Here is a 15573-nt window from a genome sequence, read left to right as displayed (position 1 = left end):
GTTATGCATGAAAATTCCATATCAGCAGTTTCTCAAACACTCATCCTGCCAAGCACCAACAAGCATTGTATCTTCAGAGTCATGTCATTCACTGTTTTTGAATATTCTTACAATTTGTGGGTTGTCAGGTCCATGGTATTGTAATAATTAACTGATTAGACAGTATCAATCAATCAATCAAAGTTTATTCATATAGCTGTTAATCACAAATGCCTCAAAGGCAGTTAACTCGTAAGTGTACCTAATAAAGTGGCATTAGACTTGTGCAATATAAACGATATACGTTTTATGAATTTAAGAGATACAGTTTTTAAAGCTTTCGTTATATTGTATTATGTTGATCACACATTGTAGCTGTTTTTGACAGCAATAATGACAGTGACAAATGAACGGACGCTTCCTCAACGCAATTTACCATTTGTGCTAGCGGCTAACATCCCTCCACAGTGCAAAGCCACTTTGAAGTCAGTAACACTCGCCTCCATGGTGACAATTAAACTTCTTACAATTATCATCACTGGATGTGTAGATTATTATTTAGGAGGATAGGAGGATATTCTAACCGCTAAGCTAGAATTATTTAATGTATATAAAGTACAAAGTGTCTGGCATATTTTTTCGGGTTTTTATTGTTAACAAACTCAGGAAAAAAAGTCCCAGGGTACAGAAGGACTTTAAGGGCAAAACCAAACATTAAATTGCAACCAGTAGGAAATACTTTTAATAATTAATTGATATTGTTACACCACCAGCCAGTGTTTTTGTCTGATTATAATGAATCAAAATTGCATCATCCAATGATTTTGAAAATTTGAATTACCAGTATCAATATTGGTATGACCAATACTGCCCCTGTAACCATTTGGTATTGGATCGATACCCAAATGTGTATAATCGTCCAAAACTAATGTAAAGTATCCCAAAAACAGAATATCCATCCATCCATCCATTTTCTACCGCTTATTCCCTTTTGGGGTCAGCTACAATCAGGCGGAAGGCGGGGTACACCCTGGACAAGTCGCCACCTCATCGCAGGGCCAACACAGATAGACAGACAACTTTCACACTCACATTCACACACTAGGGCCAATTTAGTGTTGCCAATCAACTTATCCCCAGGTGCATGTCTGTGGAGGTGGGAGGAAGCCGGAGTACCCGGAGGGAACCCACGCAGTCACGGGGAGAACATGCAAACTCCACACAGAAAGATCCCGAGCACGGGATTGAACCCAAGACTACTCAGAATAATTAGTGCCTATTAAATTTTAACAGAAGTGTAGATAGAACCCTATTACAACAGAAAGTAAATAGTAATATAGCAAGTAGATTTTTGTAATTTTGAAAAAATAATACAACTTGAAATGACACAATAAGTCACCCCATACGTTAGAAGCCTTTGTAACCCGTTTTAAAATGTTTACATTATAATTTACATCTCAAATAACATATTGTGATACGTAGTATATCGTTATTATAGGAGGCGATGTCACGGTGCATGTGCAATCCCTCAGTCCATCTGCCGCAAGCGCCGCCGGCAGCTCCGCTAGGAGCGCCCCGGGAAACGCCCCTGCTCGCTCTTCCCGCATCGCGGCCACGCGCCTGCACGGCTGCAGGCAATCATCAATCTGCGCACCTGGATCTGATGAGGGCAGACAACATAAAGACCAGCGGACCCGAAGATCCAGTGCCGGAACGTAGTTCACTCTCTGTATATTCCCTCCGTATCCAGTGATCCTGCGCGCCTCGTTCCCTTGGACTTCCCGCTGGACTTTGGACTGCTTCCCTCGATCCTTGACCCCAGCTCGGACACAAACCTCGACACCTCTCTCCAGCCCCCGACCTCTCGGTTGCCCACGGACTTCCTTCTTGCCTTGCCCCTCTGTACTTATGGACTATTCATCCAACACGCACATACAACACAATCTGGTAACATCTACATTATTAACTCTTCATATCGTCCTGCACCATACACTCTTAGTAGCATACACACGCCAGTACATCATCAAGTTCAATAAACCTGCTGAACTGATTCCTGTCATTTGTGTCGTCTCCTTCCCCCGCCGTACATAAAAGGCGGCAATATATATCGCGATATAGATTTTAACCATATCTCCCATTCCTAAGTGTTACGTTAGTGTATCCGTGTTCATTTACTCTCATTAACATTCACCTTGTCTTCCACTTGCAGCCGTGTGTTCAGTACTGGCCGGAGCCCGGTCTTCAGCAGTATGGGCCCATGGAGGTGGAGTTTCTCTCCATGTCAGCTGATGACGATGTCATCACACGCCTGTTTCGAGTCAAAAACGTCACGAGGGTGAGCATCATTGGGGTTTTCGAAATCAACATATGCACTACTCATGTCGCTCTGCACACCTGTAATGACATATTGTTATAACCTTAAAAGAAATGCAGGAGCCGTGGATAAAATGTGAGTCATCTCAAAGTCAAAGCCCTGACTGTTTGTCTGGAGAGAAAAAAAGTGTTTGAAAAAGATGATTAGAATTTCTATACATGCACTCAGTGCCAAGTACATAAAGGCTGAATGCGTCATGTAGTCCTGCATTGGCATTTTTTTTAGCTTTTTAATAACAGCTCCTCTTATACAAATAGTTATAAAACATTGCCAACAGATAGTTGTTTAGTACACATTTTAATGCTGCAAAGGTCATTCCTTGATAGAGATGTCCGATAATATCGGACTGCCGATATTATCGGCCGATAAATGCTTTAAAATGTAATATCGGAAATTATCGGTATCGGTTTCAAAAAGTAAAATGTATGACTTTTTAAAACGCAGCTGTTCGGAGTGGTACACGGACGTAGGGAGAAGTACAGAGCGCCAATAAACCTTAAAGGCACTGCCTTTACGTGCAGGCCCAATCACATAATACCTACGGCTTTTCACACACAAGTGAATGCAAAGCATACTTGGTCAACAGCCATACAGGTCACACTGAGGGTGGCCGTATAAACAACTTTAACACTGTTACATATATGCGCCACACTGTGAACCCACAACAAACAAGAATGACAAACACATTTCGGGAGAACATCCGCACCATAACACAACATAAACAACAGAACAAATACCCAGAACCTTTTGCAGCACTAACTCTTCCGGGACGCTACAATATACATCCCCGCTACCCCCTCCCCCCACCTCAACCCCACCCCGCCCACCTCAACCTCCTCATGCTCTCTCAGGGAGAGCATGTCCCAATTCCAAGCTGCTGTTTTGAGGCATGTTAAAAAAAATAATGCACTTTGTGACTTCTATAATAAAAATATGGCAGTGCCAGGTTGGCATTTTTTTTCCATAACTTGAGTTGATTTATTTTGGAAAACCTTGTTACATTGTTTAATGCATCCAGCGGGGCATCACAACAAAATTAGCCATAATAATGTGTTAATTCCACGACTGTATATATCGGTATCGGTTGATATCGGAATCGGTAATTAAGAGTTGGACAATATCGGAATATCGGATATCGGCAAAAAAGCCATTGTCGGACATCTCTATTCCTTGAAGGTATTAATAAGTCACAGAGGTCTCACAAGTATTGGTTTTGTGTTGGGCAAAATCTAGCCGCATTCTTCCATCCATTTTCTACCGCTTGTCCCTTTTTGGGGTCATGGGGGGTGTTGGAGCCTATCTCAGCTGCATTCGGGCGGAAGGCGGCGTACACCCTGGACAAGTCGCCACCTCATCACAGGGTCAACACAGATAGACAGACAACATTCACATTCACATTCACACACTAGGGACCATTTAGTGTTGCCAATCAACCTATCTTGAATTATTAAACGTTTAAGTGTGTCTGTTGCTTTAATGCCTATGAGCTGTGTTTGTGTGCTCTCATCTCAGACAGAGTGTGTCTCCAGGAAGTGCTATTGTGCAATTTTTCCACTTTTTTTTTTACTTCTATATGTAACTTTGTACTGTTCCAACGTGATACAGCACATGCCATATATCACACACAACAACATAACATGTGAATGTGAGTGTGAATGTTGTCTGTCTATCTGTGTTGGCCCTGCGATGAGGTGGCGACTTGTCCAGGGTGTACCCCGCCTTCTGCCCGAATGCAGCTGGGAAAGGCTCCAGCACCCCCCGTAAGGGACAAGCAGTAGAAAATTGATAGATGGATGGATATTACTATGTGTATTAGCTAATAATATCTACTTAACACTCTGAAGTAAATGAAAACTTGACATATTTATAATCACATTTAAGTGACTAATGACAGGCTATATGATTATTTATATTCTTATTATCCATCCATCCATCCATTTTCTACCGCTTATTCTCTTCGGGGTCGCGGGGGGCGCTGGAGCCTATCTCAGCTACAATCGGGCGGAAGGCGGGTATGTCCACTTTATATTGAATTTATATCACATTTTTAAAAAGTCAAAAAAACAAATTGAGTTTTTTGCTTATTTTTGTGTGTGTGTGATAGTGACATTAGGTTCAGGGGGTGTGGGGGCCCTATATAAGTCTTGTGTATGGGGGCCCAGAATTTGATGCTATGCCCCTGTATACGTAGAATTATTATAACATTAACAAGTCATTTTTGAATAATGTTGGACTTTTCATGTTTACAAGCACAAACAAAAGCATTCTTATCAATTATGCAGTTTGAACATTCCATATGTCTCAGATTAAAAAATGCATGGATCATTTTGGAACTCATGGTCAAAATGTACAAAAGTATGCACATTAAGACAATTTTTGGTAAGGGTATGAATCATTTTAAGACTAACTGTATGCCATTAGGAGACAAATATGCATATATTATTTCCGCGCTTCATTATGTTCATTGTGTTAATACGCAGGTATATTTTTTTCCCCCCTGCCAACCAATTAAACAAGAAATTCTGCATGCTCGGCGTCCCTCAGCCGCCTTTTTTTTGCAAGCGCCATGCCCCCGACTGGCATCCTCGCCTCCCCTGTCAGCGGCCTTGCTGTGACCCCCTGTCTCACACGTGTCCCACTTTGTGCACACGGCTGTCACACCCGGGGAGGACTCAAAGCACACAAATGCACACCACACATTCTGCCAGCACCTGTCTGCAGTGATGTACAAAGTTAGGGAGGAAAAGTCAACACAAAAGCATTGTAAGCATATGCAGTGTGGCTTTAAGAGTCATATTTTTCTTTTCTTTTTTTTAAGAGCACAGCGTGTGAGCTATTCCTCTTTGCATCGTTGATGTCTTTGCCAGTCCAATTTGCATGACTTACAGTTCTCCACTGCTCCCTAAGTGTTAGGTGAGCGTCTCGAGGACAAGGTTATGGATACACAGAGACCTCTCAAACACACACACACGCTCACACACACACACACACACACACACACCTTACAACTGCAGACCCATCTATCTCAGGGTCACTCTGCTGAGTGAGCACAGCTGAGAATGCCAGCAGGCAGTCAAGGGAACGCTCAAATACGCATACCAAACGACACTTGCAAAAAAACACACAGCTGCAGTTGGAAACACAATAAAAAGAAATCTCTTCACTAGGTGGTGGAATCATCCATCCATCCATTTTCTACCGCTTATCCCTTTCGGGGTCGTGCTACACTCAAATCACATAGGCCAGGAGAGTTGAACACTCACCATGTACATACAGTACAGTATGTGTAATGGACAGATACTGAGGGTGGATTTACGTCAGGGATAAATTCTTTTAGGTGCCACATTTCCAAAAACCTAAGGACCGGAACTTCCCTCCTACTTATTATTCTTACTATGTTTATTCCGTCAGTGTTAATTTTGTTGACTAAAAATGTGTGTCTTATTTTCCTCAGGGCAAAATAGGTGCTTGACGATAACTAAGACGGAAATTATTAGTCAACGAAATCAAAACAAAATACCGTATTTTTCGGACTATAAGTCGCAGTTTTTTTCATAGTTTGGCCGGGCTCAAGTGCGATTTATATATGTTTTTTCCCTTCTTTATTATGCATTTTCGGCAGGTGCGACTTATCCTCCGGTGCGACTTATACTCCGAAAAATACGGTACACGTTGACTAAGACAATAACACATTTAGCGGATATTTTCAAGGACTAATAAAAACAAGACGGAAATGTTGACAGAAACTAAATCTAATCATATTTAATTTCGTCTTGTAAATGGGTGGGACAAGTTCGGAATATAACCAATCACAGCTCTCTTTGTGTATTTTCTGCTTCCGGTTCTCCTGCGTTCATAAGCGAATTATAATGAAGGCTTGCATTGTAACTCTGTTGAACAACACACACAAATACCTGCTTTGCCAGAGACGTAGAATAGAAAATAGAAAAAGTGTTTATTGGTATTGAACATTGTATGCATCATACTTCATTCCAGACCAACGTTCCCTCTAAGGTTCGCGCTTGCGCAATTGCGCACTGCTCAAGCGTCCTCTGCGCACAGCAAATATATGCCGCGCACCAAATCAAACCCATCTGAATTCTAAACAAAATAAACACATTTATTCTGTGTAATTTTGCAATGCAACTCTGAGTGACAGTGACAACAAGCGGCCCTAACGGTGTTCGTCAACACCGTTCAATTGAACACCGTTCAATTATTGTAACGTCTATCGAGATGCTTCGAGGACAGGAATTATATTGATCACTTTATTGAGCAAAACTGTTTATATTCGGTCATAACCACACCAAAAACATGAGTAAAAAACTTCTATCTCGAAAAACTAGTCATTTGCTGCCGGACAAACCAGGCTAAAACCAACTTGTCATCTGTCACCAACACGCATACCACTAAGCCACTGGTGCGTTTATGGCCACACAAAAAGTCGGACAACTCAAATACCACACAACGTTACAATATGACTCCTCAGTCATACGTGTGCTTATTCTACTGTCATTTATTATTAATGTTAATTTATTGATATTAATCATGGAATGCTGTTACTATGCTTACATTTCATTGTGCAACATGAGGATGTTTAAGGGCAACTAAATGTGATCTCTGAAAGGGGTACAAATGATTTCCAAAGCAGGACCCCCACCCAGACATATTGTACAATACTAATCCATAGCTTATGGAAAACAAGATTTCTTTTATTTTCATTACAAGTGGGCCAAATCACTAATATTACAAAATAATCTCATTAAAATGACTCCTCTCATTTCAGCGTTATTATAAAAGATTGGTTTGAGACAGGTGTGCTGCTGGTATTGCCACGTGTGATGTTGCTCACATGTGCTCCACTGAATGCTCAGGGAGTTTTTGTGTCTGCTCAGACACATGAACAATTAGAGAGAACATTGATCCAGACCATAAGATCATGCTACTTTTGTCAACAAGTACATTTTATTTATATAGCACTTCTCACAGAGAGACTTCACAAAGTTTTGCACATGGTTAAAATACTACTAGATGATGCAACACCCAACACATTTCTAAATATAAGAATAAATAGGATAATTAAATAATATATTAAAAAAAACATCTGCCTTTTCTTTTATACTTTACATCTTAGTTGACTGAATTTACTGTACATTTAACTGACTAAAATGTGTAATTTTGTTGGCTAAAACTAGACTAAAACCTAATCAATTTAGATTAATAAAATTAGACTAAATCTACAATAAATTTCCGTCAAAAGACTATGACTAAAGCCAATATAAAAACTGCTGTCAAAATGAAGACTGTATTCCATAGAAATAGCGTCCTTTAAAGGAGTCATTTGATTTTGGTCTATTTATTCTGTCAGAGTTACAGAAGTTTTTAAAGACCTTATGACAGCACTCTTGTGTTTTTAAGAATCTGCTGCAGAAATGGGAGTTCTTCATAAGTTTTTTTTTAACTGAAACCACAATCCACCAGTTGACTAGCCCAATGATCTAAAATGGAACCTTGAGGAACACCACTAGTATAACTAAAGTTGAACAAATGACTACTGACTGCATGTGAAGTAAACAAGCTACAGTAACACCTTAGTTCAGTTCTTCTCAAATAGTGGGGCCTGCAATGCTGGGAGATGGGGGGGGGGGGGGGGGGTGCATGCTTCAAATCCCACTTGGAAAAGCTATGCACCACAAAACTCATTGTAGCCATAAATCCTCACTTCCTCATTTTGAGCACAAATTGTTTTATCCATTTTTGTTTTGTTTTTGAAAGCGTTTTATACATTGTGCTTCTGAGTTAATGTTGCTAATCAAATTGAATGAATTATTATTTGTGGACTTTACTTGATTATATTTTTCAGTTTAAAATGGTTCAAGTCAGTCAAAAACGTTTTATAGTTCAAATCGGGATATATAATCTTTTTTTTTTTTTATGTCAGGCAAATTAATGCACTTTAACTCTTTTCTGTTACAGAATAAAAACAACATTATTAAAGTTATTCTTTGTTGTAAGTTGATCTATATTTTTATTTATTTGTTTATAAGGGTGCAATGTTATGCAAATGTGTGGTGGTGTACTTATAACAATTTTATAGACAAATGAGACTGGTTATAGTTGTGGCAGAGACCTTTGAGTAAGAACCTGTGCTATTTACTTTTCTAAAGTGCAAATAATATCTATTTTATGTGTCTATTAAATTTTTTATTTTTATTTTGGGTGACCACATTTTTTATCTACTAATAGATTTGTTTCCCTTTACTTTTATTTGGTATATCTAAAGTCTATAATATACACTTTTTTTCTTATTTGTTATTATTCCAAGTAGAGTATCAGACCCTACTCTTAGTGTAGTAAAGTGAATGTGACAGCGTGCCATTATTATGACAGTCAGCTGGATAGAAAAAAAATTGATCATTTGTCCAAAATCTTAAAGGGGCCTCCTGGACCGACCCATTTAAATCGGGTACCAAAAATATCGGTACTCAGTATACATTCCTACGTACTACTGTACCTCCATCCCACCCTCCACAGTCCTCGTGCTGTTACTTGGGGACAGCGTGGTGCGGTTGGGTGAGTGGCCGTGCCAGCAACCTGGGGGGTTCCTGGTTCGATCCCCACCTTCTACCAACCTCGTCACGTCTGTTGTGTCCTTGAGCAAGACACTTCACCCTTGCTCCTGATGGGTCGTGGTTAGGGCCTTGCATGGCAGCTTCCGCCATCAGTGTGTGAATGTGTGTGTGAATGGGTGAATGTGGAAATAGTGTCAAAGCGCTTTGAGTACCTTGAAGGTAGAAAAGCGCTATACGAGTATAACCCGTTTACCATTTATCATTTACTTTGTATCTCAGCTGCAAGAGGGCCAGCTGGTGGTGTGTCAGTTCCAGTTCCTGCGCTGGTCGCCGTACCGTGACGTTCCCGACTCCAAGAAGGCCTTCCTCAACCTGCTGGCTCAAGTGCACAAGTGGCAAAGAGAGTGCGGAGAAGGACGCACCGTGGTCCACTGCCTGTGAGTAACCCTGCAGCTGCACGTCTACATGATGCCTTCTTGTCATTTTCAACTGCACAATGTCATGTGCTCACGTGGCCCCGCCCTCCCCACCCCGCAGAGTGCACACGCTGGTCGATGAATATGAATTGGCCGTCCGACGCATTGCCAACCCATTCCACGTCCATCCCCTACCGCCCCCACCTAAAAGCGCATCACTCAGCGGTGTCACGCAGTATTACCCGCGACAACCGGGGAAGAGATTATGGAGATCAAATCAATTATGACTTAATAAAAAATGTGACGCCTCTCACCACAGCAAATCCATGGCTGCCACGGCACTGACAACAATTTATTACCCCCCCATTGCTTTTATTGGCTGTGGAGGCTTCAACTGCTAGCATTGCTGCCTTTGCCTCAGGACAGCGGACGAGCGGATTGTCCTTCAGTGTTTCTTATGGCGGTACTTTCCTAACAGCTTGTATTCAATACTTATAAAGGAGGCGCCGTCACAATAACATCTGACTATTCCTAAGGGTGCTCCGTTTACTCTGCATTACACCCTTGTCTTGCAAGTAGATATGTTTTGCAAGCTAAGTGGTTATTCATTGTAGCCCTTAATGTTTGTGAGCATTCCCATACTTCTAATATTCTGCTTGCCTCATCTGACTGAAGGAGAAGGTCAAAATGTTAAAAACACTTCTCATTGTGATTCACTGCAATTGTACACAACAAGCTACAACAATAGGCTTTTTTCCAACGAGGGAATTTTGTATTCGAATTTCATCTGCCATTACAGTATGCGAGGACAACCAGTGTATTTCCTTTTTCTTGTGTGTTTCTAATAACAAACTTGACAACGGAGCGAAAGAAGAACAAAAGGAACTTTCGACTTGTATGAACTATCGTGGGACATCTGTGTCCTGACCAACGCTGATGAATGTAACTATCTTGCAGGGTTTTTACTCAGCCGTAGTCTTTAAATTAGTTAATTAATGTTGTTTATGAATTTTTACAAACTTAATTTCAATATCCGAATCTGAGAAGTGGACGGACTCTGTTAAACGTATATACAGAGAAATATAAATTATTCAGCTGGACTTCAAAGCGGTGAGGCGAGCTGCTCACTGGGACTTTGACCTCGTAGATTGAAGAGAAATGTGAAATGAACGATAAGTGGAACAAAGGTAAATCACATTAAATATTCGCCATTTGTGTAGTTATTAGCCTCAACCCTAGCAAACCGAATGCTAATGCTAACAGGCTAATGCTAAATCTAAATCTAGTGTTTGTGTTGTCGCCGTGAGGTATATATTGTACATATTTATATATACTGTATATATTTATATATATATTAGGGGTGTGGGAAAAAATCGATTCGAATTCGAATCGCGATTCTCACGTTGTGCGATTCAGAATCGATTGTCATTTTTTAAAAATAATGTATTTTTTATTTTTTTTTAAATATATATATATTTTTTAATATTTTTTTAAATTAATCAATCCAACAAAACAATACACAGCAATACCATAACAATGCAATACAATACAAATATGTTCTGTTAAACAACTAATGGTAACACAAGCTAGTCGATGGTGTTCTTTGTTATATTTTTTGCTGTGAAAAATGTAATTGTGAGCAAGTTGCAACAGCTCCTTTAAGACCACAATACAAAGACATGATCAACGAAGCTCCGACTCTACAATTCACCATAGCAACTCGGGACAGAAAAGGTCATCTTTTTTTACCCAGCTGGAAGTGATAGTGTTAATGCTTGGTTTTAGTGGGAATGAACACTTTTTTTTTAATAGAAAAGTAATATAACAAAATAACATTGGACTAAAGTGAGAGACAGTTTGAACAATGAATAAGTTTATTGATTTAACATTTAATCACATTTTCTTATTAGTACACAGGTAAAAAAAAAAAAAGCAGAGGAATGATCTCATTTTCATTCAATAAAATAAAAACATGGAGGCAGTTAAAAAAAAAATAGTTTCAGTAAAATTTGACATCTTGATTTAATGCAAATGCAAAGTAAATGTCATTGAATGTTTTTTTTGCTGACCAGGCACATTCTGTTGTACCGATTAGCTATTTGCTCAGGTTATGTTGCCTAATGTAGGTTATACGGCTAATGTTTAAGATAATGAAATACCAACAAAAATGTAGTTTGAAATTTTTTTTAGAATTTATGTAAAATGTTATTATGACTAAAAGGGTAATTTTCAACATCAGTATTCAAGGACAACTTTAAAACAAATATGCATATCAGTGGTGGGGGTTAAACTATGGAACTCTCTTTACAATGAGTTAAAAGATTGTAAAAATATATTCCAATTGAAAAATATATATAAAGACAGACCAATAAGATCATATGGACAGCCATAAGTGTTTACATTTTGCTTTATATTTATTATTTTACTTATTTTTTGCCTGGTTTTGTATTTGTTTTGTATCATCCCAAAGGGACGGCGTGGCGCAGTGGAAGAATTGCCGTGCGCGACCCGAGGGTCCCTGGTTCAATCCCCACCTAGTACCAACCTCGTCATGTCCGTTGTGTCCTGAGCAAGACACTTCACCCTTGCTCCTGATGGGTGCTGGTTAGCGCCTTGCATGGCAGCTCCCTCCATCAGTGTGTGAATGTGTGTGTGAATGGGTAAATGTGGAAGTAGTGTCAAAGCGCTTTGAGTACCTTGAAGGTAGAAAAGCGCTATACAAGTACAACCCATTTATCATTTATCATTTATCCCGTGAGGTCTATATTACTTCTTTTGTTTTTTTGTTCGGTTTGTACTTCATGAAGTTTTGCACTTGTGTTTTTTTGTGTGTTTTTTTGTTTGTTTTCGTTATATTTGGATGTAATTGTTGGTTTATATGATATTATTAAGTAAGACTACATATTATGTTGAAGGGGGCAGATTTTTCTTCATCCTGCTCCTTCTCAGGCATTGGTGTGTAAATGTAAAATTTAATAATTGTGGTATAATTGTCTATCGATCAAAGATGCACATCAATGAAGGAGATAAATAAAAATGAAATGGAAAAAAAGAAAAACACATTGAAAATATAGGTAAAGAAAAAAACATATTGCTTTTTCTTCTTTTTTGCTAACAAGATTTTTTTTTCTTACAATTTGCTTAATTCAAGTAATATCGCCTAAGAAACAGCGTCTTCTACATTTGTGTATTAGTTTGAAGGAAGCTGCGAATACAGCACACATTTGAGTTTTATTTACAATAATGAAAATGCAAAATTATATATATTTCTGTTTATTAAATGTTTTTTAGTTGTAAAAAAATATATTTAATATTAAATATGTAAAATCAAGGATTTTCTTTTTTTTTTTATTGACTAACAACATATTTTTAACATTCTTATTTAATGATGGTATATCTGACTAACCATGGCCTAAAAATTATCTCCCAACATAAATATTCAGGAATTGATTTTGTTTAACATCTACTGGTTACAAGGCAACTTACATATCATGTCTGACACAGAGAGGAGACCCGAACAAACTCAAGAAAACAAGCAGGTTAGGTTCACAGAGTAAGTTACCACAATAACACAATAATAGAAGTAATAAAATAAATATACATAATATAATAAAATAACAAAATATAGATAGCAAAAGGTAATTACACATTAACACTCATAGGGCAACTCCTACTACTATGGGGAATCATAAACACTTTAGAACAACAGTAACACATAACTTAAGCAATAACTATTTACAACCAGTAGCACAGTGCATGCTGGGAATAGGAAGCACGCTATAAAACCTTTTAAATAAGAAGTATGAAAATGTCAGTGCTTGGGCTGGCGACCAATTGATTTATAATTATACACACTCCAGCAACATTATATTTGTTAAATGGGTTACACTTGTATAGCGCTTTTCTACCTTCAAGGTACTCAAAGCGCTTTGACACTATTCCCATATTGTCACACACGCATTCACACACTGATGGCGGGAGCTGCCTTGCAAGGCCCTAACCATGACCAATCAGGAGCAAGGGTGAAGTGTCTTGCTCAGGGACACCACGGCCGTGACTAGGATGGCGGAAGCTGGGTATCGAACCAGGAACCCTCGAGTTGCTGCCACGGCCGCTCTTCCAACCGAGCCACGTCGTCTCCGAATGCAAAATATTGCCAACTTTGTAAATCATGATACAGTAGCACCTCAACCTCAGAACCTTGACGGGTTCTTTGATGAAAACACTTGCATATCAATACAACAATTCTTTGAGATCAATTTAATTAGTGCTTGGTCCCCCTAAAACAGCATCATTTTAACATGCCTTTTAAAAAAACAACACCTTTTTCGGTAATAAACATTGTTTACAAACTAACAACTGCAGTAGTTTTATGAAGTAATGTAAGAATAATGTACACCATTTACCTTGGACAGTGGACTTTTATGATATCTCCTTCCAGCTGCTTCTTCATATTTTTATAGATAAATGTCTGCCGTTTAGATATTTTACCATTCTTGGTTGGCGTTAGACTCATTCTGCTTCAGTATGGTGCAGACTAGCAAGGTTACACTGGAATTGTTTTTTTTTTTGCTTTTTCTCTTGGTTTTTTTAATTCAATGATGATCATCCACCTCTTCTCCACTAATTCTTTGGCTCTTTCGGGGTTCACTGAGATATTTGCTGCACCAACTAAATGGCGAGGATGCTTGTAAGCCAAAGTGTTGCTTGTTACTTAAATCCTAACAACTAGTTGAGGGACAAACACTCTTAGGTTGAGGTAGCACTGTATTTTATTTTGTGCAAAGTTAAGAAAAGGGACTGACTGAGTCTCCTCGCTTGAAAAGTTCTTCAATGTGCTTCTTTGGTATCCCCTTCCCAGTAATGGCGGCGGTCGCAGCGGATCCTTCTGTGCCTCCAACATTCTCCTGGAGATGATCCAGTACCAGAACATGGTGGATATCTTCTACGCGGTCAAAACATTACGCAACTGTAAACCCAACATGGTGGAATCCCTGGTGAGAGTGTTCAAACAGCAAAAGCCAAGCATGTTGTGTCTGATGTAATGTTTCTGCTGATGCTTGTCTGCAGGACCAGTATCGATTCTGCTATGACCTCACTTTGGAGTACTTGGACTGCTTTGAGGGGAGATAGCAACTAGAGGCAGCACGAGAGTTAAATCCTCCCGCAGGTTTCTCTGCTTGGACCTTCTACAGAACTACAGTGGAATAAGAATGAAAACAACCCGGTTGAAAGTTTGAACCTTTAATGTACAGCTGTGATTTCTCGTGTGGTGATGGTTTTTCTTTTGTGCTTTTCTTGGTCATTTTTGCCTATTTACTAAAGCTATTGTGTGCCAAGAGTTTCTGTGGCCAAAAAAGAAAAAAGAAAGTAGAAAACATTTTAAGCTATGAGATTTGACCCATTTTATTCTGAAGAAGGGTCATGTTGGCTGTGATTTATTGTTTTATTCAAAGAAAAATACTTTTCTTTCTCTGGTCTTGGCATGACTTATCTAGCAAACCATAAACTGCCTTATTCCCGGACAATTAGACCATGATCCAAAGGACTGGACAGACCAGGCCTGTTCTGCAGACCCACATCCTCGATTTTGCCAAATGTGTTTTGGAAGTGGACTACAGGTGATTTTTTTCCTCGGAGATTCCCGTCTCATCAGTACTGTCTCAGTGCCAATCCCGGTGACAGACTTTGGTCCTTCTGCTTCATCTTGATATACAGTATGCCTACATCCACTACGTAGTCCCTCCAGAGTGATTGTACCTTGTGCCCAGTAGGAACGGAAAAGCAGAAAATGTGTTACGGGAGACAACTTTTGGTGTGGTATGAAAAAAAGATGCTTTGTTCTTTTATAACATTTGGACTCCTCTTTGTTTATGCTGTAGAAGCAGCGCCTGTTTGGATCGTTGGCAAATGTGGCATTAAGGTTCATTGTTGTCCCTCGTGGTATAAAAGTGAGTTTAGTTAAGAAATGTCATTAAATAGTCAGAAATGGTGTATTTGTCACATGAATGAATACACAGTGGGAGCAATTGTTTGGGTCTGCAACTAAATTTAGGATGCTTGACTGCTTACATACAGTAGGAAGGGGATTCTTATGGCCTCCTTCGTCGCTGTTCACCAGACACATGAAACGTGACAAATTGGGGGGGGTGGGGGGGGGGGGGGGGTGCACTGTCCAGCTATGTTGGATAGCAGTACAGTGTTGAAAATCTTAAAATGTGTTTTGTTGCAA

General features: G+C 39.3%; 1 protein-coding gene across 6 annotated transcripts in view; it reads left to right on the top strand.

The window, feature by feature from the left end:
* ptprub (protein tyrosine phosphatase receptor type Ub) overlaps positions 1–15333 on the top strand; it is a 531315-nt gene extending 515982 nt beyond the window's left edge. For all 6 annotated transcript variants that reach the window (XM_061951982.1, XM_061951965.1, XM_061951958.1 and 3 more), the window contains 4 exons: positions 2189–2314; positions 9205–9362; positions 14203–14338; positions 14412–15333. In XM_061951982.1, the coding sequence (XP_061807966.1) occupies positions 2189–2314; positions 9205–9362; positions 14203–14338; positions 14412–14474 (483 nt within the window). In that variant the 3' untranslated portion in view covers positions 14475–15333. The remainder of the gene's footprint in view (positions 1–2188; positions 2315–9204; positions 9363–14202; positions 14339–14411) is intronic.
* Positions 15334–15573: the final 240 nt, after the last annotated feature.

The sequence above is a fragment of the Nerophis lumbriciformis genome, linkage group LG04 (genome assembly GCF_033978685.3).
Source record: "Nerophis lumbriciformis linkage group LG04, RoL_Nlum_v2.1, whole genome shotgun sequence".
In the NCBI taxonomy this organism is placed as follows: domain Eukaryota; kingdom Metazoa; phylum Chordata; class Actinopteri; order Syngnathiformes; family Syngnathidae; genus Nerophis; species Nerophis lumbriciformis.
This window is presented reverse-complemented; position numbering and strand designations above follow the sequence as displayed.